Consider the following 25,524-nt stretch of genomic DNA (forward strand, 5'->3'; position numbering starts at 1 on the left):
ATGACACTAATAATGACAGAGTAAACAGCAAGGCTGTTGACAGAAGGAGAGGTAACTTCATCCATCGCTGTTATCTCTCAACACACATGTGCATGCGCACACACACACACACACACACGCAGAACGTTAAATGGCTTTAGACGCCACGGGTAAAGAGATCCTTGTTTAACAACGGCAGATGTGCCTTTACGTTGACTCAACAATGTGCAGTTCCTGAATAAATAAGACAGTGTGGGTTTAAAACCTAACAAACACTATATTTTGAGATGGATCTTTGTGTTGTGAGACAGAGTGACAGTTTAATTAACTTAACAGCTTAGATTAGCAAAACAGAAATAACTGTTTTGTATGATTGAGAGTGGTTTAATACTTTGCCACTCCAGTCAACTTTGATCGTCTGTAGGTACTTGTGAAAATGTGGGAGGCTGTTTGTGTGTGTGCTGTATGTGGGATCTAAAATGACAGGTTGCTGACAAGCTAAAACTCTTTCTGCCTCTGAAATGCAGTGTCCCGAGGCTTTCATTCCTCCCTGCACACCATTATTAAATGAATATTCACCTCTGCCACCCAGATACGCGAGACAAAGCCCTGCAAACACATGTTTGCCTGTGGCTCCTCCTCTCTCTAGGTCAACAGTTCATGCATTCTGTCTTTTTGTCATTTTTATTACACTAAGGCAGGCAACATCACCTTTCAAGAAGCTTCCCAGGTGCTCTTTGTTTTTAACCCAGAGAACAGCTCCAGATATCAGGCCTTTGTCATCTCTCTGACTCACTTGACAGGTATTGCCATTCAGAGAAACATAAATATTCTCTTCCGTCCATATGTTTACAACACTGTGCAAATGGGGGCAACTTTTACGCTGGCAGTTTGAAATACGGCTCATCCTAAGGACAATGCATTAGTAATACATCACAGCTAAAGCAAATTAAATAAATTCACACACACACACACAATATAAAACTATCATATCATATTTGATTGAATACAAAAGTCACAAAAATGTTTGCCTATACATGCAAGATTGCTTTGAAATAACACTTGCCAAAATAGTGTAATACAACTCGGTCCAGTGTCTGAGGTTTAATAATACAGGGTATAAGCACTTACGAACAATCAAAGCCATTAAATATACTGAACTTCAAAGTTACTTAGACACAAATTAGCACAGTCTCCCTGTAATAGCCTCTGTCAGGCTTCATTTTTCAATGATTAAGCCAATTCATTGCATAATTAAGTTAGCTAAATTACTTCAATGGCAAAGTAACATGGGCTAATGTAATAAAGTTATTAACATTCCAGAACTGGAGGCGCACACATCAGCCTGTGCTGTTATTATGTATAAATGTATTGCTCAATATCATTTGACTTGTTTGACCTAAAATAAGAAACTGCTACCACATTCTCAGCTTTTCCTTTTAACACAACGCTGTATTATTACAATTAATCTTGTAAGGCAAAACTGTAAAGGCAATGCTATAGCATTGACAGCATTAAATTAGAATTTTGTGTTTAACTGTGAAATACTCATTAGACTTTATTATTAAAATAATGTTTGGACCTTATGCAAAGATAAGTTATAGTAATATGAATGTATAAATACATCTGAATTAGTTTACTTATTAATAGCAACGTTTGAAAAACTGTCAACTTAGTGTTAAATCTATAATTGTTCACAAGGTGTTTCAATGTTTATTCTTTAACTATGCTTTACTCATATTTAAAATTAGTGACTAGTAATTCAATAGTGACTATTCCAATACTTGGAATTCGGTATCAAAAATGACCACTTTTACATTAACAGACTAAGAGAGGTACTTGAAGTGACTAGTATACTGCAAGGAATTAATTACTAGTGTAAAGTCTATTCTAATTAAAGTTACTATTGCAATAACTAGTAAATACTAAATAAGCTACTCTTAATTCAAGTCATACTAAATTACTGGTGATTAAAAAAATTAACTATAAAATAACCACTATTTTACAAAACTAGATGAGTAATAAAATAAATGGTCAAACGGCATGTGAGAGTCTTTGCATGTTTTGACACACAACCAGCAAGCACTAGGCCAGCGAGTCCGGAGCGAGGAAGACAGTCTCCGCCTCTGTTGTGCCGACCCACTTATTACTAATGCAGATGCAGGCGATTGGACGGCGGCGGAGCGCTTTGAAGTTCTCCCTCAGATCTTCATGAGCAGAGTGTATATGCGTACTGAGGCTGTAGAGCTCACACCGGAGCGAGCACGGACCAACGGAATGCCATTATTTGACACCATATTTCCCAGTAGTTCTGTTGCGTAGTTTCTTTATTTTTAATTATACGAAAAGTATACAAGACTTCTCCTATTTCTCTTACAAGTCGTCCTTTGCGCGTAAAGGACTCGTGATCGTTTTGCGGTTCAAGGCAACACTGAGTCGGTGACGGAACGATGTGGAGACGGAGTGTACGTTCTTCTTAGAGACTATAACAGCTCTCTTTCTCTGGACTACGCACAGAGCTGATGTTTCAACAGGATATTTAACTGCCAATAGAAGAGGATATAAAGTCGTTTGGCTCTTTTATTTGAAAACACTGGATATCTCTAAATGAAAACTGAAGGACACCCGCCCCGTCGCTGCCCTCGACAGGTCTCTGATCCGCCCCGATCCAGATGAGCGAACTGCCTCCTGGATTTGCAGTCAGTTCAAGGAACCAGCAGACCTTTAAAAGTCGTTATATTAACAACGATAGTTCGCCCACCTGTTTAAGACCCCAAACCGACTCGATCGCCTCGCTGCCGTACCGTGATCCCGTGCGTCAGGAAAAAAGGTTGCCTATACGGATTCTCAAAATGTTGACCGCTCACACAAGTCACATACTTCACCCAGATTATCTCCAGCCGCTCAACTCCGCGCCAGTGAGCATCGAGGTAAGAGTTACGACTTTCTAATGCATCTGTTTCTTACTTCATTCTAATTAAAAATAACAATATTTAACTCAGAAAGCTACTCGGTTGTCCGAGTTTGTGTGTTTCTACTAAGTGAAAGGGTGTTAATAGATGTTTAGTGCGCGTTTGTTACGTTTTATATCGTTTCTTAGTATTAGAGTTTATCTCTGGCGCCTCGAATTTAATTAGAAATTAAATTTTGAAAGCGATTCAGCGCCGATTTGAAAGAATAGTCCGGATCTGGATGAGGCCGTGCTCCACTTTCTGGCAGCATTTTAAGGTTTCACATTTCCTGATGGCTACTGACGTGTTTTTTACGGTACTTAGATTTTTAAAGCCTCTGTTTATCTACCAGCTTAACTCACATTTACATAAAGCAATAGATGCTCATAAAGTATAAACCTTGTACAGTGATAAAACATCAAAAATAAAACATTGCACAGTGTGTAATAAATATTTTTTTTTCCACCTAATAGATTTAAAATGTGCCTATACAACGGAAACATCTCAGATCGCATTTTAGGATGATGTCACAGTTTCAAACCTAATCTTAACATTGTCTGGAATTGGTTTTGAATTGGACATTTCTTTCAGTCCATGAGAAGGAAAATAGAGAGTTAATCGAAAATGTATTTTTTTGTCCCTGTAGCTGGATGCTAAAAAGAGTCCCCTAGCACTGCTGGCCCAGACCTGCTCCCAGATCGGTAAACCAGATCCTCCTCCCTCCTCTAAACTGGGATCCCTTTCCTCCAGCAGCCATGGAGACAAGGACAGCCGCTCCACAAGCTCCAGCCTGAAGCCTGCGGAGCATCAGAACCTAGATGACAAGTCCAGCTTTAAGCCTTACTCTAAAACAGGATCAGAATGCCGGAAGGATGGCGCTGGGATCAGCAGCTCAGCAGATAAAGTGGGGTTCAGAGTGCCAAACAGCAGTTCTGCAGCTGTGACATGCCCCTCTTTACCTCCTCATGCCCCTTCTCCACGGGTCAGCTCTCCTTCTCAGCAGACATCAGGACAGTCGCACACACACCGGCAGGCTCAGTCTCCCGTATCGCAGAAACCAACGCATCTACAAACCTCCCACATGGACTCCAAATCTGCAGGTTCGGACCCAGGGAATGACAGCAGCAGCGGTAGCGATCGCAATGGGAAAAAAGATTCAGACCACAGTAAATCTGGAAGCCTGGACATTGCACAGATCGCCAACTCCAGTCATGCACGTGCTAGTGCGAACTCCAGCAGTGCCAGCTCCTCTAGCAGTCCTCAACCTGACAGTAAGTCTGACGCCCAACCCCCTCAGCAGAGCCTGGGCACTGGCCACATCGCTCCAGTTTCTCCCTTCAAACCGGGCCACTCTGTGTTTCCCCTCCCATCCTCCACCATGGGCTACCACGGCTCCATTGTCGGGGCCTATGCCGGCTATCCTTCTCAATATGTGCCTGGGCTGGATCCCACTAAATCTAGTTTAGTTAGTGCTGGGATGGGTGTTCCAGGAAAGCATCCCAGCTCCAGTCCTCTCACAGGGGCCTCGCCTCCCTCTTTCATGCAGGGTCTGTGCAGGGATCCATACTGCCTCACCTACCACAATGCACCCCATCTCGGGGGCAGCAACTGCTCATCCTGCGTTCATGATCCATCATCTGCCCTAAAGACTGGATTCCCTCTTATGTATCCCACCCATCACCTCCACTCCCTCCACCCCAGTTCTCTGTCCTCTAGCGCCACCTCAACTCTGTCCCATCCTCTGTATACTTACGGTTTCATGCTGGCCAATGAAACGCTCCCTCACGCCTGTAACTGGGTCTCAGTGGGTGGCCCGTGTGACAAACGCTTCGCCACCTCAGAGGAACTCTTGGCCCATTTGCGTACTCACACAGCTCTGCCAGGTGTGGATGGGAAGCTGCTCTCTGGCTACCCTTCATCCATCTCCTCTGCTGCTTCTTGCCACCTCCACCTGCCTCCTCCCAGCAGCCCAGGAGCCCTTCCCAGTTCCCTCTCTCTGCGTGGATCACCAGGGCTAGGTTTGGCACGGTATCACCCCTACGGAAAGGCACACTTGCCAGGAGCTCCGTCCCTTCCTATGCACTCTCTCCCAGCCACAGCGCCCTACTATTCTCCCTATGCTCTATACGGCCAGAGACTAGGCCCCGCTTCAGCTCTTGGGTACCAGTGATTATAAGACTTTTGGACAGTGTAAAGATATTGGCATAAGCTCGCTGGAAAGCACAGGAACATGCAGGATTCCCCTAAAAAGAATGAAGCAAAAAACATTGGATAGTTATATTCACAATGAGGAATAAAATCTAATTTGCTTTGGATGACTGTTGCTTAATTAATGGTCACTCCAAATTTCAATTAGGTTATTAGGGAACCCTTATGAACTTATAATGGTGGAGAGCTAATGAGAATGACGGAACTCAGTTTATATCAGATCTTTTTTTCCTTCTTTCAATTTACCAAAAGTGTGTATTTATTTTTCACTTGAGCGCTTGACTTTTAGTTTTCTTTAGGACATTTACCGCCAAAATCAGTTGATTATCATTTTCACAAAAGGAGCAATATTTTCACAGTATGAACATGGTTGTTCCCTTCATACACTTTGTAATAATGCAATGTTTGCAACAACAGACTATGACATTGTCTCTCAGACATAAAATCTTTCTTTTAATGTCAGTTTCTTTCATATGTTAGATCTGTGCAACTCATTTTCTTTACTGGCAAACAGATGAGCATGACTCGGTCAACAGCTACGTTGCTCCTTATGATTTGGCAATTATTTTGTACTTGTACAGATCAAAGAATAAAACGGAAAGATGTGATATATTTTCTATTGTAGCTGACTCTGCAAGTTGGGGATGCAAGTGGAGAGGGGAAAAGAATTCAAATAAGAGTACTATGTTGTGATGGCGCTATCCATTTAACAAAGTCTTATTTTGTGTAATAAATGATACTTGATTACATTTATAGAGGTGTTGATGTTCCTCGCTTCTCTTGCATACACATTTCTTTCACTCTTAATAGCACGCTTGCATTGCCATGTGTGTGGGTGTGTGTATATATATATATATAAATATATATATATATATATATATATATATATATATATATATATATATATATATATATATATATATATCTCATAAATGCATATTTAAACATTCACAGATGATTATTTTTTGTTTGGGCTGGTACAAAAAAAAGAATTGTACTTTCACTTGAGCAACTAATCTTTGACTTCAGCATTCAACACTACTGACAGTTTTGTACCCTATTAGTTCAAGCTATTAACACAAAATAAGCTCCTCTGTCTGTTTACTGATCTGCTCGTAATGTGAAAGTGCAGTGTTAGTCACTGCTGTTTGTTCGTGCCTCTGCAGCATTGTCTAAAGAGCTGCCTCAGCACAAGGGAGTATTGGGTCTTAAATACAGCTCAATGATAGCCTGGTAATAGCCCATGGGAGCCATGCACTCACTTCCAGTGCACTCTGATGGATTGCCTTGCTACACAAAGGGCAAAAGATGACAATGGGAGGCTGTTAATAGAGAAATATTTATCAAATGCTTGACATGACCCCCAGGAGTGTAGTCCTCATTGTTTGACCCGAGTGTGTTGTGTCCTGTGGTTCAGAAAGTCTTGCTTAATGCTGTGCTATAAAGAGGGTCAGGATTCAATATTGTTGATGTGATTGTGTGACTATGTCGGACCTAATGTCTCAAACAGAAGCGGCCAGTATGTTAACTCTTCTTCAGAATAATTTGAGTGGAGATGCTCTTAAGCACTAAGATAAACCACACATACACACGTACGAACAGATTCTCAGTTCATTAGCACTTCAGACAGGAGAGGACGCAGCACAGGTGTCACTTGACAGGGCCATTAAATGAATAGATCACTCCACTGCCTCTGTTAACTCTGGCTATCCAGCAAGGACACAGCATACGGTTCCTCTTATGGGAAACCAGGAGGTCAAGACTAGAGGAGGAAGAGCTGAGATGAGAATAAACATTTGCTCTGTATGTTTCTGAGTTTGAATTACCCAAATCTATATTTTGGCCAGGCACAGCACAGGCCTGCTAATAGTACACAGTCTACTCATTGCTGCTACGGGGCAGAAAATGTATAAACTGCAGTGAAGAGTATCTAAACTGTAGTATTGCATTTAATTGACATTAAGAGAAGTACAGATCTAAAAGTAAGGTTAGGTGCCAAGAGTCTATTTTAGAAATGGTCTTAAATGACTTCCTGTGAGACTCAGAGAGGAAGTTATTTAATGGAGTTATGGACTATTTGGGCACAGCCCAAGAGAATTAAAACTTCATAACATGGATTACATCTCCCCTAGTGGTGAACCAATGCAACTCCAATAAATACTATGAAATCATTGGTAACAATCAACAATTTGTTTTGTAAAAAATGAGAAAATTGATAATATACCATGTTCTGTGCATGTAAACAGCACTTTGTTGAAGAATGGGAAAAAAATATTTTTTTAAAAAGTAGTTAAAGCAAGTACAGGAAGGTTAAATGGAGGGGAGGAATTTTCACATTTTATCCGAAGGTGAAGGATTAATCCTGCCATCACCCCGTTCCCACTCGTTCATCACATTCCTGCTCTATACTTCTCTCCGTCTCTCTCCTCATCAATCTCTCCCTGTCATTTATCTTTCTCTCCCTCGTCTCCCGGGCTCCAGCTGAGTCAATATGCAGTCACTCTGTTTCTGTCGCCTGCTTGTGGAGGGGAGGGGAGTTGGATGGATGTGTGGGTGGGGGTGTGGAGTTAATTTAGTCCCTGACCAGTGTCTTCTCAGCAGGGCTACACCTGTTTGATTGATCTCTTTCTCTCTTTCCCTGCTGTCCCACTGGGCTTAGAATGGAGGTGGGGGGTACAACCCCCCCCCCCCCCAATTCCCAATGCGTCCAGTCAACTACTAAAGAGAAAAAGACTGAGTAAGTGAGAGAGAGAGAGCTGCAGCCCATCACAGCAGTGTCCCGGGCAGGCAGCCCAGCAGCCCCAGTGATTAATGACGACAGGGTGTGGAGCTGCTCCTCAATTAGCTGCCAAGTCCACAGCAACTCATGAGGCTGACAGCCCCAACCTGAAAAAGAATGAGAGAGGGAGAGCATTAGATCACCCCTCCCTCCCCGACTCTTTTTCTTGGCCTGTCTCTCTCTGTTTAGATCTTGTCTCTTGTCTCTCTTCACCTACACCCTCTTTTTCCCCGGCTTCTCTCCTGTTACTTTCTTGTTGTCTCTTTGATTATGTTAGCCTAATGTAGACTCTCTCTCCCTTCGCAAACTTCCATATAAATTACACTCTGTTAATTACCGCATGAGTACTCTGATGACTGTTTGTCACGGTGATACAGACCAGACCGCTCTCTTTCTCACACACACTCCTCAAGCTCATAAAGCAATCAATCACACGACTGCTGCTGCTTTATGACTAAAGAAATCCATTGAGGACTTTGCACGGGTCTCTTAATCACATCAACCGCATCACAAAATAATGCTCCAAACACCAGCAACAAAAACAAAATGAATGTGGCAGTGAGCACCTCTACACAGTGATCTTTAAGCCATCCCATTTGTCTAGCGAAACTCTGTGCATGTGTAACGACAGCCTGACAACGCAGGCAAACGAGTGTGTTGCAATTATGGCTAACCACTAATAATGCATTCCACCGCTACAGCTGGATTCTATTTGCAAACGCACTGGGGGAACACGGCACCGATGTCACGAATGTTGTGCGCATGACAAACCGTGCCTTGGCACCGGAACGGAGGGGTTAAGATTGATCCCGAGTCATGCCTGGAGTGACAGGACCTTTTCCTGCTCAGTATAGGAAAATGTTTCAGTTACCTCATGCCTCCTCTATAATATGATATTGAGGGTTTTTTGTGCTTTTAGTTCATGTTTATTAGCAAAAAGACCATATACCTAAATTTAGTTTCAAATGTTTTTGAAAGAAGTCACCAAAACTGCATTTATTTGATCGAAAACACAGCAAAAGTAATATTGAATATTCTTATTCATTCATAGCTTACTATTTTAATAGATTTTAAAATACATAAATATGATAATGTGTTATATTTATTCTTGTGATGGCAAAGCTGAATTTGTAGGACCAAAAAAAAATTTTGTCAAATAAATAATGCTCTCTAGAATGAGAATAGCAAGAATCATAGTTCAAGGCGGCGAAAAAATATATTCCATTTGATATGTCCCAGTGGCCCAACTTCCTGTTTTCAACGAAAACGTCAACACAGGAAAACTGCCTTCATCAAACCATTTCATGGGATCTTTTACATGTATCTGGCCTCTAATATAACTAGGAACACATACTATTAAGTATTCAAATTGTCATATTTTGAAGGGCCTCTGTAATAAATTCTGTAGCATGATGTAGTGACATCTGCTGGGGAATGTTTTCAGTTTCATTATGTAATTAGTTTGATTCATTGCATGTCATGATTGGACATTATGTTCATTCTGTGCTTTGTGTGCACTTCGGTGTCAGTATATATAAATAGTATATATAAACAGAATATCATTTCAAACAACTAGCTACATTAATCCAGAATAATGTGCTTTAATAAAATGACTAGCATATTGTAATTTGTGAACGCCGCTATGAGGACACGCGGAATATGGAGAGCTTTGTAACTGTTTATTTTACCTGCTGCCCTCAGCCTCAAGCTTGGCATAACATTGTCCTAATGTTTAAATCCTGCTGTCATGTGCAGTCCGGCTTTAAGTGGACTGTATGACATCATTTATAAACTTCCAAAAGGCAATGTTAGGTGCGAGCATGACACAACGATGTGTTAAACCCAAAGGTCAACCAATCCATTAAACACCATGTATTAAGCTGCCTTCTAACACTCAAATTTGGCAGGGTTAAAAGTAAGGTGTAAAATACTCTTTTTCTCCCATTCACTATATATAGCGCTACTATTAAAGGTTAAATATGAATCCACACTCAAAACCTAAGGGCACAGAAAGGTATAGAAATCTGTCAGTTCTTGTTTAAGGAAATATACAGAGATAAAAGTACTCTTTTCAACACCCTGACATTTTTCTTCATAATGTGACAAGCCTGCACATACCACGCAGCTCTAAAACTTTTACCCAAGGCCTTTAAGTCACCAGATTTTCCTTCCGCCTATGTCGGGATATTTTATGGACCATCAATGTGTGTACGTGTGTGTGTGTGTGTGTGTGTTTGTGTGGTAGCGAGCATGCACCGCAGAACAGCCAAGTTAATGTTATGAGAAGCGGCAGGGGTTTCTTAAGTAAGAGCAAAAGTTTTCCAGAGCTATGTGATTATTTTTACTGACTCAACGCCCCCTCCCTCTCTTTTAGCAGCGGTGATGGTAACCACTCGGTCTCCTTGCCCTCTCTGTCTTGGCGGTAAGCTAACCCAGCTGTTCTCAATGCCATTTTGGGGAGAGGAAAAACCGAAGGCAGGAGAGGGACAGAGAGTGCAAGAGAGAGAGAGAAAAGCTGGCAGGGAAGCGAACAGACCTGATTATCCAAATACAGTCATTAAAGGGGAAATGTGTTTTTCAAACTGTCAAGATGATTAATGAGGGAGAGCAAATCCTCACAAATGCTCTTGTTTAGTCTAACTGGCAGACATGATCCTGGCCACTGATTAATGGCAGTGCTGGTGCGTGAGGCCACCGCGAGGTGAGATGAGTGGGTGGGTTTGTGGGTGGTGGGGGTAGGTGTTAGGTAGTGGAAGGACGTGTAGTGTGGCAGAGAGACAGAACTTCACAGGATGTTGCCGAGAGAGGGAGCGAGACAAGAGAAAGCGCCTACTAGTCAACAGCAGTTTTATCTTTGCCACTTTTTAGAGGTTTAATGAGTTTAAACAACAACGCTGCATGGCTTCATCTCACAAATATGCTCATTAGATGTTTTTGGCCAAACTTGCGGCGGTTGAACAAATACCATGCATGTGATTTATGGCATAAATAACCCTGGTAATAATTATAGCATACAACAGACTTGCAGTGAAGTAACAGTCATTAGAGTAAGAAGAAAAGCAGATCCTGTCAGCGCTAAAGGGATCTCGGCATTGTATTGAAGCAGTCAAATCATATGGAACACCTTAACATGGTTTGTGGGAAAGTGTGTGTGTGTGTTTGTGTGTGTGTGTGTGTCAGACAGCTGACCTTAGAAATGACTGATTTTCCTCCTAGCAGGAGCTAAAGTGCTGATACCTGACTATTTCACTTTGCTGACCTTAAAGAGTGGCGGTTACAGCCTGCATACACACACACACACACTCACTGGTTAAGATTTCTGTGGCATAATGACACAGAGCATACATTCATTAGCCACTGCCTCATTGACAGTATTGGAAACCAATGGGTCTGCAAGCTATTCATCAGGAATGCAGACAGGCTAACAATTCTTGTATGGACCGCAGAGCTATTGCTCTGTGTTGGGAGGTCTTCTTTAGACTTAATGGTTACAGCTTTTTCAAACCACATGTTTGGTAGAAAATTAGCTTGCCACTAACCTATCAGTGTTGAACTTTAGCCTATTCCCACATCCAACTGACCACTGCTTTATTACTTGATACTTTTCTTAGAATCTTCAAAAAATGTAAAGATCTCAGAAGAGAAGGGTAAAATTCTGGCTGACATAATATAAGCCAGTAATTATTTTGAATAAGCCAGTAATTATTTTCATGTTATGTACACTGCCGTTCAAAAAAATTAAAATAATTAATTAATACTTTTATTTAGCAAGGATGTGTTTAATTGATAAGATTCAAGAAGGATGTGTTTAACTGATAAGATTCAAAAAAAAAAAAAATTCAAAGGTTTCTATATATAAGAAGCACAACTGTTTTTAACATGGATAATAAATCAGCATATTGATAATAAATCAGAACGACTTCTGAAGGATCATGTGACATTGAAGACTAGAGTAATGGCTGATGAAAATTCAGCTTTGCACACAGGAATAAATTATATTTTAAAGTATAATAAAATAAAAAAACAGTTTTTTATTGTAGTAACATCTCACAATATTTTTTTTCCCTTTATTTTTTATACAAACAAAAAATATATAAAACATCCTGCTGATTCCAAACATTTGAATGGCAGTGTACATTAACTTACAAATGGCTGATATGAAAAAAGCAACAAAAAATAAATAAAACGTTCCAGCAAATATGTAAATGCTACAAGTGAAATTAAATATAAATCAATGCAGCATATGAAAAAAATATGGGTATTTATTTTGAGATTTGTAAGATTTTATTAACAGTGTTCCATCGACTCACTTTAATGCAAGTCAAATGTATAAGCCTATACTCAATAGAGAGCACCAATTTTATCATTATAAAAATACCCAAAACAGATCTTGAGCAGCAGGAAACTTAAAAAATCCTAACAGCTGCTGTTTTTATTTTTGTAATTATTTTCCTTCAGTTTTTAGGTCTCCTTATGACCTCTCTTTTCTTACATCCACTCCCTGTACATTAATAAAATGGCTAACAGCTGTGAACCTCTCTTAACATGACAGAATGTGAAGCTGTACATCTCTCATTTCCTTCATGATAATGTTCTGTTCTCAGTTACAATAAACCCCTCACTGTGCCTCCCTGGAATCACACATGCCACAAACACACACACACACACACACACACACACACACACTGTACATCTTTAAACTAAGCAGTACAGCCCTATGGAAGACATTGAACAGACTGATCTGGTCTGTAACACACTCACTCAAGCACACACACTAGACAACTGTTCATTAATCTGGCTTCTAATACTCAGACTAAACAGCTTCTATTAGTCAGAACTATAAGCAGATGATGGCAAGAAGCACCTAAGCATGCTAAATTACCAGCTATCAGTATAAATGATTACATGAAAAATAAGAAAAGGGAATGGAGACTTTAAAGGCGGCCCCAAACTCTCCAGACAAACATATCCCTCAGTATGTTCATGAGAATATAAAACATGTCATAGAAGGAAAATGATGACAAGAAGAAGCTCAGAGAGAGAAAACAGACAGGCAAAAGGGAGTTAATGGAGGGCACGAATGGAAAGGCTGGGTGGAGAAGTCAACGTTCCCGAAGAGCTGAGAGAAGAACAGCTGTGTGTGTGTGTGTGTGTGTGTGTGTGAGGAGGCCCTAGAAGCAAGCTCTGTTTGTGTGTGTCAGAGGGAGTAGTGATTAATGACCCACAGGCCTTGTTTCTCTTGCTTCCTTCCTCAGCAACGATGTCACACACACACCGTCACATGTCAGCCTAATGGACACGGGCAGACAGTGGCGTGAGCTGCCCGTCGCTCCAGTCTCACACACACACACACACTAAGAACATGCATGCACGTCAAAAATCCCATGTTTTTATTGAAAGAGAAACAAAACAAAAAGAGCACCAAATTTCACTGCGCAGTTCATGGCGAGAGAGCGTGCAGCGTTCGTTTTGTGCACCTCGAGAAAGAAAGGAGGAAAAAAACAGGAGAGAAAGACGTTGTGCGTCAGAGAAAAAGGAGAATGTGAGACTGAGACTGAGAGAGAAGTCAGTGTTTGCATGTGTGCCGGTTCCCAGCCCTGTCAGTGGGCTGTCAGAGCGTGATTTATGGTTGTGAGACTCACAGCAGTCCTTGCTGCCAGTTCAGTATTGTTACAACTGACATCTAATGAGGCCAGACGTGCTTTCAAGCACAGCACTTAACACAGGCCTCCATCTCCACCAGTCACAGGCCCTCTTTTCTCCTCCTCTCTCACTCCCATTTATTTTCTGCATCTGGGGTGGCAGACCAAGGAAAGGAGGAAAGACACGGTCTTGCTGCGAGAGCTTAAAAAACGCAGAGCGCAGATGAAGCTGCAGTCAGCAGGCTTTTTTTTTCTGTCCCTCTCTCCCCCTCCCCCTGATACAAGCCTGCACAATGGCAAATTAAAGTAGAGCAAACCTTTATACACTGATGACTTTGCTTTGAAAGGCAATATCTCACCGTTTTTCTACACCATTCAATTTTTCAACTGCTTAGTAATTGTTTGGAGGATAGTCTGCGCTCTGGTCTAATCATATTGGTGGCTGTGTCATTTTGAAAGGGTGGAGGAGTAATGCTGGATGAGAGCTCCTTGGCTTTGACTTTTTCCTGATCTTGGGTTTCTGCTCTGCTCCTCTTCGGGCTGCTAGCTTAGTCAGGACCCCTCGCAGTAATCATAAACAGAGCCGCTGGCAGCAGCACCCGCGTACTGCGCTCCCTCCCTACGCCCCCTGCTCCGGTTCCTTGTCAGACGTGATTAATGGCACACGGGCCCGGTGCGCTTTGCGTTGCCAGTTCCAGCGATGTTCCCTTGATACTTAATGAAGTCTGACAAACTTCTTTTCCCTCATTGTGTTCCAGTTATTTTTCCCCGCTCCATTTAAGAGAAGCCCAATGTAGCTAAATTTGCCACCACCGCACAAAAGCACAGGTCAAAGTTTTCAGATTTATTTTGCAGTCGAGGAGCGCAGCCTGTAACACTGCTGGCAACGTCGGCTGTTTCTCAGGCAGCTCGTGTTGTTGTTCATACTTCAGATTTGAGTAGTTTTGATTGCAGTCATTAGACGTTCCACAACATCAGATCCAAGAACTAAAGGTCGCAGTGGCCTTACAGGACAAGGTCTGCGGTATCTCAAATACATGGGCTGATTTAACTTACTGCCATCCAGTGGAAGATCATGTAATATATCATTTTTTGTTACTGTGCAAAGATCTGTGATCGCAGAAAAAAAACAGGTTTGGCTGATTAGCCTGTCAATGCAATGATGACCACCTATGGTGCTCGCAACAGCCTGAATTGGTCAAATTGGTGGAAATAGACAGACAAATTACAAAGAAAACAAGTTACACACGCAGACATGACCACTTTCAGTCAAGTCCAAATTGAACTTAAATTGATGGACTGTGAGCGATACATTTTTAGCAAGCACACAACTTTCTGTAAATTTAAGATTAATATAAAATACACTGATTAGCAGTTAGTAGCAGCAATTTATATATATATATATATATATATGTGTGTGTGTGTGTGTGTGTGTGTGTGTGCTTACTGTTTTATTGTAAATATATTTTAAGCAATGGGGGGAAATATATTTTGATGTGTTTAAAAAACAGCATATATAAATATTTAAAAAATCTTAAAATTAAATATTCATTTAAACAAAGAAATGTAAGACTACAGTACACTTAATAGTACTCACTGACAGTGTAATATAAATATATATAGAGAGAGAGGGGGAGAGAGAGTTAATCTGTCTAAATCTCAATAAAAGAAATGGAGCATGAATTTCCCATTTCATTTTAAAAATGTAAATCAGAAAAGAAGCTTACATATCCATATCTTACATGACTTTAACCTGCTGCATTGTAGAATACATTATGATTTGAAATTTAAATGAATTCAAAGGCAATCTAAACAGCACGATTAACATAATTGCTATGGAAAGGAAATGCAAACCATGTGGTTGATGGTTAGTGTTAAAGAATCAGCAGCGTAGGAAGGAGATAAAGTAAACTTGGGAGAACAGAGCTGTGATATGTTACAAAACTTAAAACTGTGTCATTTTAACAGAACACTACAGGTCTGCTACAAGAGCATCAATGATATTTAAAAGAGAAAGAGAGAAAACGGATTATAGAGCCACCTTGTTGCTGTTTTGTTGCTTTCTCTCTAATGCATTTTGTGTCTGCGGTGAATACTGACCTCTGTACCAGCAGAGGGCTCTGTTGTCACGATTTAAAAGCAAAGCAAGTCAATACATAAGAATACATAGATAATAGGCTATATACCATCAATATATAAAAAGTGTTGCAGCTTTTTCATATTATTTCTACCATCTTGCAAAACACTCTGAGCCACAGTTGAGTAACAATAGGAGTCATAAGTAGTCTGGTAAGCAGGAATATCCTTTTTAAACTCTTCAATGCTAATACTTCACTGTCATGAAAGAGCATTCTTTAACCTGTTGTGCCTACCACATAAGTAAGCTGTAGTTTCATCATGACATATCCAATCAAATAAATCAAAGCGCCTTCACTGGATTTGCTGAGAAACAAGTCAAAAGACAAGTCACCAGCCTGTATTAAAAGTATAATACTGAAAGCTAACAAACCATTGAAACATTTGGTTTTCATTAGTGCAGTGTACACTATCTTGGGCTTCAGTTTTTCCAGCGTCTTTGGAGACCTCCTTGTTGCTGTTATGAGATACATAACAAATACGAGAAAGTCACAACTGATAAATAAGTAGCAATTATGAGCCTGAACACACAAAGTCCATAACACATTGTATTCACTGGGACAAAAATGTTGTGGTTACTGGGACACATTCAGGCGCTGTGGTATCTAAATCTTTTTTTTTTCTAAATAAGTGCTTACCATCTTTACTGAATTTGGGCCCATATTTTGGAACTCAATAAAGATCTACTGTGTTAAATATTCTGTGTACTAAGAACAAAGCATCACAAACAGGGTTTTACAAATTCACACTTAAATTATTATCCGTATTTCAATTCCTGAGTTGAAATGTAAATGTATTTGGGCACACCCCACATGTAAATAGACATGACAATTCAAAAAAAAAAAAAAAAAAAAAAAAAAAAATATATATATATATATATATATATATATATATATATATATATATATATATATATATATATATATATTCATAATACTGTGAAAATCAATAAGTACAGAAATATGCACAGATTAAAACTGTGCTGCCATTTACAGTTTGTTGTTGAATGTAGAGAAAAACTATCAGCAGAGGGCGCTCGTGCTACAGATATTTATATTAAACGATATTCTTTATTTTACCTCCTTTGTAATTGTGATAATTAAATATGGATTAGAAATGTGTTCCAATCTAGCTAACTGGAATGCTTTTTTATTCGAGATGAGATCAACTTTTAATAGGGGAAAAACCACTGTACAACATACACTATACGTAGTTCAAGCAATGCCTTCTAACTTTGCAAAGAGGAAAAATAAAGAATAAAGCAAAAGCTAAAATGTAATTCCATATCATTCCTGGACTCATTGCTGACATAAACAATGATCAAATTATGTTCAAGACAATAATCAAAGCAAATGCTGTAAGAAATGACTTGAATAATATTTGATGACCATAAAGCTGTTTGATATAACTAGAAGCTGCTTAGAACAGCTAAGCCGAGCACATGACTCAGAATGACTCTCTAACAAGCACACACAGCATGTACTGACCTCACATATTTACAGCTCAAACTTCAAAGCCAAGCTAAGTGGCGTTGTGTCAGTGTCACATTACCAACACGCACTGGTGCATTCGGAGTTGTGCTTACACTATACTGTACAGTACCTCGCTTTACTTGTTTCATCAGATCTTGAGATCAGATCGGGGTTGGGGGGGGGGGGGGGGGGCATGGGGGTTAATGTTTCTTACATATAATAAATACTTACAAGTCCTTCATATTATAATATATACATATATGAATTAACACATTTATTTTATAATCATTAACAGAATTTGAAAATGTAAACCTTTCCGGTGGCCAAACGGTTAGTTCTACATGTATTTCACTGACAACAAAATTACTAACCTGGTCTCCGTCGAAGACGCGGTAATTTTTTTGTAATGCAACAGTCACATATTGTGTCTTTGATAAGTGCAGTTACTTTCAATGCATCAAGTGGAAGTTCATGATCGCTGAATGACTTCAATAACTAGGCTCTTCAAAAAAAAATTGCCATTTGGCGTGGTTTACCATCTCTAGCTCCCGCGACGAGCGTCAAACAGTCAGCGCGTGACCACCTCAACGAGCGCGCGCAGCCGCGGACTTTACAGGCCTTGAAGTTTCTCTGTTAAATTGAAATGTTGTCTTTTTTGTGTGTGTCGCATTTTTTGATGTCAACTGCCATTAAACACCATGGAAGAACAAATGGCGTCCTAACACTGCGCTCATCCGGAAATATTGGAAAAGCAACAAGACGCGGCACAATTTTAAAGTTTACACACGAATTAAGAAAATTTACATTCATTAAAGAAGGATAAACGTTAAGAGAATAGGTATAAATTGGTCTTCACGTGTGAATTTTATAAAATAAAAAAGGTAAAACAAAAGCTATGGTGCAGAAAAAAAAAATCAGAGCAATGTCCAAGAGCAAAGAAGTGCAATGCAAGTAATATGTAAAAGTTCACTAATAGTACGTTTCATGTGGTTATTAACATGCTTGTGAAACTCTTAATTGTGTCTTTGCATGGGAAGCATCATTTAATCTGCAAGAGCAGCAAGGATTTCCACCAACGTCACTTTTTGTAACTGGTTGCAGGTTCATGACAGATTATTTTACTGGTGCAGAATACAGCACAAAAAAAAAAAAAAAAAAAAAGTTATGGTCAAAAATTTCATTTTAAAGTCTATTTCAAAGTCAGTGGAATGAGAAAATGGCTTAAGTGTCCTAACTTTAACAATGCTCCTCAAGACAAATCCATTACTTGGCGCTTTGGTTTTACCACATTTATGTCTTCTTGCATGGTATCCCACATGTACAAAAACAGACTTTATAGCTCTCTATACCAGTAGATTTAATATTTATCAATTTACAAGTCAAATAGAAAGCACAATTTGTACAAATACATGTAATGTTTGACATGAGTTGTGTTCACATCTGTAACATTGCTCAATATTAAACTTAAAATGGTCACTTGCGTCAAAAACAAAAATGGTTCACTGGATTTAATAAAGTAAATTAATAAAACCTTGATTAGGCACTAATCAAGTTTACCTTTTTTATTATTAAATCCATTAGTGCATAACGAAATAGCTCAACTTCAGTAGAAACTTTCTACAACATACTGGCAGTGCTCCATACTAAAATTACTTTAAAACAAAAGTAACAAGCATTATAATATTTAATAAACAAAATTAAAACAGCATGAAATATTAAAAGAAACTGGGCAAACTACTCGCATTTCCAGAATGCAGAGAACAGGCCAGGGGCCTTACACTAGGGGATAGCTGGCAGATGTCGCAATGCCACAATGGTTCTGTCGGTCTCTGGCCATGTAGATGTAGCCTTTGTCCCCCCATTGCTCAGTCCAGCTAGAAGATACAGAACATTTTAAAAAAAAGGTTAAATGTTTTTGAAAAATTAGAATGGAATGAATCATTAAAAATGCCAGAGGAAAGTCACCTGTTCTTCACAATCCAGTATCTCTTCCCAGCAACATCAGCACCCTCATAACCATAACCAACCACCAGGACTGCATGGTCAAGTTCTTCAGTGCTGCACTCGCTCTCATAATAGATGCCTACAGTAGAAGGTTAGAAAGAATTAAGAAGTTCATTCTGACTCAAGCAAGCCATGTAGTTTTGTAATAGTTCATACAGGTTTTTGCATAGGATTAATCAGAATTAGATCGTTTACACAGCTCAGGGATAGTCACTCACCAGACTGATAAAACTGGAAGGATTCATGTCCAGCATCAATGGCAACCGCTACAGGACCCACAGCAGCAACAGCCCTCATTAGAGCATGTTCTTTACCACTGGGAATGTCCACAAAACCAGTGTCATTAGCAGCATTATAACGGGGGTCATAGCGGCATGGCTGATCATCCTGTATTGGTTTAAAAAAAAAAAAAAAAACTACATGTGATTATTCAATTATACATGTTGAAATGGGAACAAAACACTGAAGGTTGACACCCACAATAGATTAACACAACAAATCAAAGAGAGCAAACCACTGATTCTTACTGTTCCAAGGTAGGGATATGACTCTTCTGAATCCAGCCCATTGTTGTCCTGAACATACTGGAAAGCCTGGTCCGTGAGGCCTCCATTACAGCCTAGATTGCCCTCCGGTCTGGAACAGTCCATCAGGTTTTGCGCACTCAGAGAAACCAACTTTCCAGTTTTGCGGAACAGCTGACCCTCCAAGGCACCAGTTGAGCTGAAAGCCCAGCAAGATCGACAACGTTTCTAGGACCACAAAACATGACTTTGAGAAACAGTCAAGCAAAACACGCGGTTTAAAATATTAACAGATACAGAATAAAACCAGCTACAGGAACTAGTTAAACTGCTTACTTGGTCTTTGATAGGAGTAACATAACCCTTCTCTCTCCAGTCAACCTGTTGAGGGGCTTCAAAAAAGCTGGGTTCCATGAACAAGGAGCCTTTTGACTTCCGATTGTGGTCATGATTGTAACCATTCATTGCCTGTCTGAACTCCTCATTTGTCTAAAGTGAAAATGCAAAACAAAAGGGTTTAATAAGAGGAGCCATAATCCTGGTGTTAATCAAGTATGTCCATCGGTTTAGATGTTGTAGATAAAACAAAAGTCAAACTGAACCATTTACCATATCACCATATTGGTTCATGCCAAGTCGGTAAGTGTGTTTGCCCACAGAGTGCTCAAGGTTGTGCAGCTCAATTTTCTTCAAGTTCTTCTCCCACACCATTCGTCTCCAGCCGTCTTCTTTCTGAGGAGGAAAGCAGACATTGCGGACACTGAAAAAGTTCTGTAAAAGATGTTGCTTTTCAGTGGTGTTAAATTGATTCATGTTTGGCTACAGACTCTATACTACCCACTTCATGATAGTTTTTTCCATGCCAGCTCTTCCAGAGGTGCCAGTGACTGTCTGACTGCAAAAGGTTTAAGCTTGGAGCAGCAAACACTGCACTCAAGCATAGCGTGAGGAGCGAAGCAAACAACATCATCCTGCCTGGAAGACTGTGACAGAGGAAAACATACAATTTGGAAGAATGTAACAGGAGTTACGAAGACTACAGCAGTAATCGTTAAACTGTTAAACTCCGTCTGCAAGTTGTGCTAAAAAGACCTTGAATAGGTACAAAACCACGTAACACGACGATCAAAATACAATTAATTAATATAACTAATTTTTAAGTTTAACCAAAAAAATAAAGATCCACAACAGGCCAAGCTGAAATCCACGTAAATATAATTCGAGCACCGTGTCCACAAGAAAAAAGAAAAACCACACTAAAGCCGAAATGTAAATAATAACTCACCTTTAACCAGCAAACGAAATGATTGACTGTCATTATTGTTTACAACTGAGCGTGATTTAAAGCGTGCAGATCAAATAGGCAGCATCTCATTGGCTTAGGGTGATGATGAGCAAAGTGTTCACAGCCAATCAAGTCAAGCAAGAATCTAATTTACTCATGTGATCCACCATCACAAAATCGAGAACTCATCACTTGCATTTATTGTAACAAGATTAATAGTTACGTCCAAAAACTCTTCGCCTATATTTTATATTTAATCATTTATGACATACGAGGGGAACTTAGTTTAATTCGAAAAATAAAGATTTGATTAGTAGGTGTGAAAATTAATGAGATTAAATGAGAATTATCAATCAGTTAAAATAAATGTTTTAAATGAAGGTTATTTGAAAGGATGCATTGTGTTCATGAGAGTTCTATGCTTTTCTCTGTTGTCTTAATTTATATTTTAATTTGTGCTTGTGATGATCATGACATGAAGCACACATCATGACAAATGCAACATGCTCAGACAGAAATGTATCAGTGAAAATGCTTAGGCCCTAAAAAAAATCCCCTAACCAAGCGTTCTGAAGCAGATCAGCGACTTGTGTTTTGTATGACTCAATATAATAAATATAGCAGACACAGTACTTCTTAGTATTGGTGGCTAAGCTTGGTCTTTCAGTTGCAGAGAACGCATTATTTTTAAAGATAATTTTCACACAAAATGTATTTTAAGTTTAAACCTTTTTGTTGTTGTTGTTCTTAATTTAACAACATACACTGAAAAGTATATAACCTCCAGTAATTTTATAATTATAGGTAATAATGTATGAAAAACTCTAGAAGGATTCTTGGACATTAAAAGTGGCCTTTTAATGCAATAAACGTCAGTTGATTCTTTCAGAAATGTCCTCCTAATGCTGGGGTTCTTCTGAAACTCACTTTTTCTGCCTTTCTCTGTTACAAATGCAGGTATTTTATATATATAAACAAATGATATTTACTGGACATGTTTTTATTTAGTACATACAGTATAAATCATTACTGTTATACATGTGCTAGTCTCTAAGTATGATGGCTTAAATCACATTTTATTGATATAAAATTATGTCATAAAGAATTTTTTTTTTTATAATAAAAACCAATTATTCCACACAAACCTTTGACAGTTACCAAAAACCACAATGCAACCACTGATATTTCTTGCATACAGCAAGGAAAAAGGAAACAGAAAACAAAACTGTGGTCTGAAATTTGATGGAGTGAGACTCTAAATTTACATGTAACCTTTGCAACTTGGTGAGACCCTAAAAGACACAGCAGGATGTTACCTGTTTCACTTTCCAGTACATGTAATAAAGTTTTTTCTGTGGCTTTGTGCAAGAGCTGGTTTGTATGTTTGTATGTTTGCATTTCTGAAGAGGAAGCAGTGAGATGTGACGTCTGTAGTAAGTGTTTAAGATTATTGTGTGAATACTTTCATGATTAATTCAGTCAATCAGCTGTGATGTCATCAGAATCTGAGAGGAGTTGGAACAAATGACCAAACCGAGTGGTAATCAAACTTCAAACAATGCAACAAAAAAGAGACCCTTCTGTTTCTCCTGCCGATGAGCTGAAAGATCACTCAGAGTCCAGGAAGTGACTTTTCTTGTGGTTAACTGAATAACTGAAGAAACTGAATAAAAAAAGTCCACATGCAACTAATGCCATTTCTGCTCACAAAAGTTGAAACTTCTGCAAATTTACTAATTTCATTATTGTTAATAATACTTTTGGAAGTGATAATATTTCATTTAAAAAAAAACAGAGATATTTCTATGGAACGCATCCTTGCTTAGAATCATTCAATCTTGTACACTGCAACCATCTGAACAACAAGGTTAATGCAAGTTTTTAGGGTGAACTAAGCTGATTGATTGCACTTTTGACTTCTGCAAGTTACAGTGATCATTCCTTGACACACTTCAGGCAAAAAAGGAGACTTTCATCTGAAATAAAACTCAGTTAGAGTATAATGATGTTAGCATCATGCTTTTGACTGAGGCCAGATCAAATGGCTAAAACGCAACTACCGATAAACATCTTCTAATCATCCTTCATCAAGTTATCTTGATGAAAAAAGAACAACAGAACAAAAACAGAGACAAAATGTTTACTGCCTCAGGCAAAAAAGTGGTATATTACAAAACAAAAATTAATACAAAAATAAGAGAGTCTAAGGTAGAAATAAAAGCACATGAGTGCATACCAGTCCACATGAGATCATTGTTCCCATGATATTTTTCGGACTTCTTTTTTGCCAATTATAAAAATTATCTACAGTAAAAACAGTAATATATATATTATAGACATAGTGTGTCAATTCACGTCCATGTAATTTAAGTCTTCATTTTCCACCTCTTCTTCATTCTGTGAGCGCAGGCGCTTGGGTCGCTTCTTATTTTTCATCCGCACAGAGAGCTGACTGCCAGGAGGTCCTCCAGGATGCGACGCAGTGTTGCTTTTTCTCTTCTAAAAGAAGAGACATTGGTCAAATTAAACATTTGGTCAAACATGACACCTGATGTTACTAAAACCTATTTACAGACGACATTACACAACTTTTTTAAGAAGTGTGTGGCACTCACATTGGCCTTTTTCATTAAACATGAGCAGAATGAATTTACATTTACATGTATGCATTTAGCAGACACCTTTATCCAAAGCGACTTTTTTTTTTGTTTTATCATTCACTTAAACCACTTAGTCATATGTCGTTGCGTCGAATTCAGCAGATTATTATTTTTTTGTTCTTTAGCATGTGGACAGTTTGGGATTATTACCTTATAGCAAACTCCTCCGATGATGATTGCACATAATACCATTAAACCTATGCTGCAACCCACAGAGATCATCATGATGGGCACAGCTCCTGCGAGAAGATTAACACAAGGTTTCATTTTTGTCTCTTCAAGTTTCTCTGTTTCTTATTATTGTGAAAAATGCAGGTCTGGGCATTAACAAACATCAAATGTATATTCAGATTATACAATTACAACAGAGTCAAAACAAACTATACGTATATGCAAAAACAAATATTCAAACTTATATTCACAGATCACACTGTTATCCTTCTCTTTTTTTTATTGCATGAAGACGTTTGTCAGAACTTTAGAATGCATTTAATTTGAATGTTATGTGTATTATGTTTTTTAACAAACAAAGAAAGAGTTGGTTATATTGTGTCATGACTCTCATACTTGATTCTAAGTGTTAAATGGGTGTGACTAGGTAAATAGCCATAATAAGCAATAAAAATACTATGCTTGGTGTTATGCTGAGGAAGATGTTTTATGAAATAAAGGTTCTCACCATTTTCTGTCGTTTTCTCTAGCTTATTTTGTCCTTGAAGACTCCCATTTGGAAAAGTGGTGAGTTCGTAACAGTAATTCACAAAGTCACTCTCTTGTAATTTATCCAGTATAATGTCCTGGTTAGATTTTACGGAAATGCGACCAGCATAGTTGTTGTCCAATATTTCAAGTCCATAGACGGGGCTGAACACAAAAACCTTCTGGTCTGGGCACTTTTTCCATACAGCTAGGATTACTTTCATGCCCGTTGTAACCTTAAAATTAAAAGATGCACTCCCACCCAACCGAGCTTTTATCACATCTTCATCTGTCAAGGCCCCTATGAAAAACAAATAAAGTATTATGTAATTGTTAAAACAACAATATTCATAATTGAAGTTTTTTTTCAGTAATTGATCAATTACAGTAGAGACTTCTCATTGTTATACAATATTGCATTTGTGTTGATTTGCACCTTTGAATCCTGAAAAAATGCATCATGGTTTCCACAAACATATTAAGCAGCACAATTGTGTTCACACTGATAATAATAATACAAAATAAAAAACGTTTCTTGAGCAACAAACCAGCCTATTAGCATGATTTTTGAAGAATCATGTAACACTGAAGACTGGAGTAACAGCTGCTGAAAATTCGGAATACATTTCTTTTAAACAGAAAACAGTTAGTTAGCTATTTTATTATGCACTAATATTTTACAATATTACAGCAATTTTATTTGTTATTATTAAAAAAATAATAATGCAACCTTGGTGAGCACAAGAGACTTCTTTCAAAATCCTCACAAAAACCTACAGACCTCAACATTTTGAACGGTACCAGCCTAAACATTAAAAAGTAAATTCTCTCTCTATGTGTGTGTGTGTGTGTGCGTCAGTCATATACTCTCTCAAACATACCTGTTATAGGGGTTATAAAGAATATCAACAGATGGATCCAGTGAAGTTCGGGCAAAAGAAAAGATTTAGTTTGTCCAGTCCTCATGGTGTCTTGTGCAACACAGGACGTGTGATGCCGTCTGATACAATTCTTAGCACAGACAGACAGTAACCACAAAAACAATGCTGATGGCTCTGTATAACGTAAGGTGGGGGCAGGGTATCAGTAAATCACATCTCTAAAAAAAAAAAAAAAAAAAAATATATATATATATATATATATATATATATATATATATATATATATATATATATATATATATAT

The 25,524-nt window shown here is 38.7% G+C and overlaps 3 protein-coding genes across 3 annotated transcripts; 1 reads left to right on the forward strand and 2 right to left on the reverse strand.

Moving 5' to 3' along the window:
- Positions 1 to 2,196: 2,196 nt before the first annotated feature.
- znf703 (zinc finger protein 703) lies at positions 2,197 to 5,891 on the forward strand. The gene is made up of 2 exons (XM_052556037.1): positions 2,197 to 2,909; positions 3,577 to 5,891. The coding sequence occupies exons 1-2, from the start codon at positions 2,652 to 2,654 to the stop codon at positions 5,098 to 5,100; spliced, it is 1,782 nt and encodes a 593-aa protein (XP_052411997.1). The 5' UTR covers positions 2,197 to 2,651; the 3' UTR covers positions 5,101 to 5,891.
- Positions 5,892 to 18,507: 12,616 nt separating this feature from the next.
- Positions 18,508 to 21,109, reverse strand: LOC127957482 (procathepsin L-like). The gene is made up of 8 exons (XM_052556038.1): positions 20,981 to 21,109; positions 20,537 to 20,678; positions 20,305 to 20,427; positions 20,032 to 20,184; positions 19,699 to 19,923; positions 19,390 to 19,558; positions 19,133 to 19,250; positions 18,508 to 19,041 (listed from the first exon to the last, which is right to left on the reverse strand). The coding sequence occupies exons 2-8, from the start codon at positions 20,663 to 20,665 to the stop codon at positions 18,942 to 18,944; spliced, it is 1,017 nt and encodes a 338-aa protein (XP_052411998.1). The 5' UTR covers positions 20,666 to 20,678; positions 20,981 to 21,109; the 3' UTR covers positions 18,508 to 18,941.
- A 1,996-nt stretch (positions 21,110 to 23,105) lies between these two features.
- LOC127957483 (uncharacterized) lies at positions 23,106 to 25,349 on the reverse strand. Its single transcript, XM_052556039.1, has 4 exons — positions 25,221 to 25,349; positions 24,320 to 24,640; positions 23,791 to 23,879; positions 23,106 to 23,479 (listed from the first exon to the last, which is right to left on the reverse strand). Exons 1-4 carry the CDS (start codon positions 25,303 to 25,305, stop codon positions 23,327 to 23,329), a joined length of 648 nt encoding a protein of 215 aa, XP_052411999.1. The 5' UTR covers positions 25,306 to 25,349; the 3' UTR covers positions 23,106 to 23,326.
- Positions 25,350 to 25,524: the final 175 nt, after the last annotated feature.

The sequence above is a fragment of the Carassius gibelio genome, chromosome B5 (genome assembly GCF_023724105.1).
Source record: "Carassius gibelio isolate Cgi1373 ecotype wild population from Czech Republic chromosome B5, carGib1.2-hapl.c, whole genome shotgun sequence".
In the NCBI taxonomy this organism is placed as follows: domain Eukaryota; kingdom Metazoa; phylum Chordata; class Actinopteri; order Cypriniformes; family Cyprinidae; genus Carassius; species Carassius gibelio.

Excerpts from the sequence above, each read along its gene's own strand:
- znf703 (XM_052556037.1), top strand. The coding sequence starts at position 2,652 with ATGAGCGAACTGCCTCCTGGATTTGCAGTCAGTTCAAGGAACCAGCAG. Across the intron at positions 2,910-3,576 it reads CCGCGCCAGTGAGCATCGAG|CTGGATGCTAAAAAGAGTCC; the intron begins GTAAGAGTTACG and ends TTGTCCCTGTAG.
- LOC127957482 (XM_052556038.1), bottom strand. The coding sequence starts at position 20,665 with ATGATGTTGTTTGCTTCGCTCCTCACGCTATGCTTGAGTGCAGTGTTT. Across the intron at positions 20,428-20,536 it reads ATGGAAAAAACTATCATGAA|AAAGAAGACGGCTGGAGACG; the intron begins GTGGGTAGTATA and ends TTTCCTCCTCAG. Across the intron at positions 19,251-19,389 it reads CTTCCAGTTTTATCAGTCTG|GCATCTATTATGAGAGCGAG; the intron begins GTGAGTGACTAT and ends CTTCTACTGTAG.
- LOC127957483 (XM_052556039.1), bottom strand. The coding sequence starts at position 25,305 with ATGAGGACTGGACAAACTAAATCTTTTCTTTTGCCCGAACTTCACTGG. Across the intron at positions 23,880-24,319 it reads AGAGAAAACGACAGAAAATG|GAGCTGTGCCCATCATGATG; the intron begins GTGAGAACCTTT and ends ATCTTCTCGCAG. Across the intron at positions 23,480-23,790 it reads TCGGAGGAGTTTGCTATAAG|AAGAGAAAAAGCAACACTGC; the intron begins GTAATAATCCCA and ends CTCTTCTTTTAG.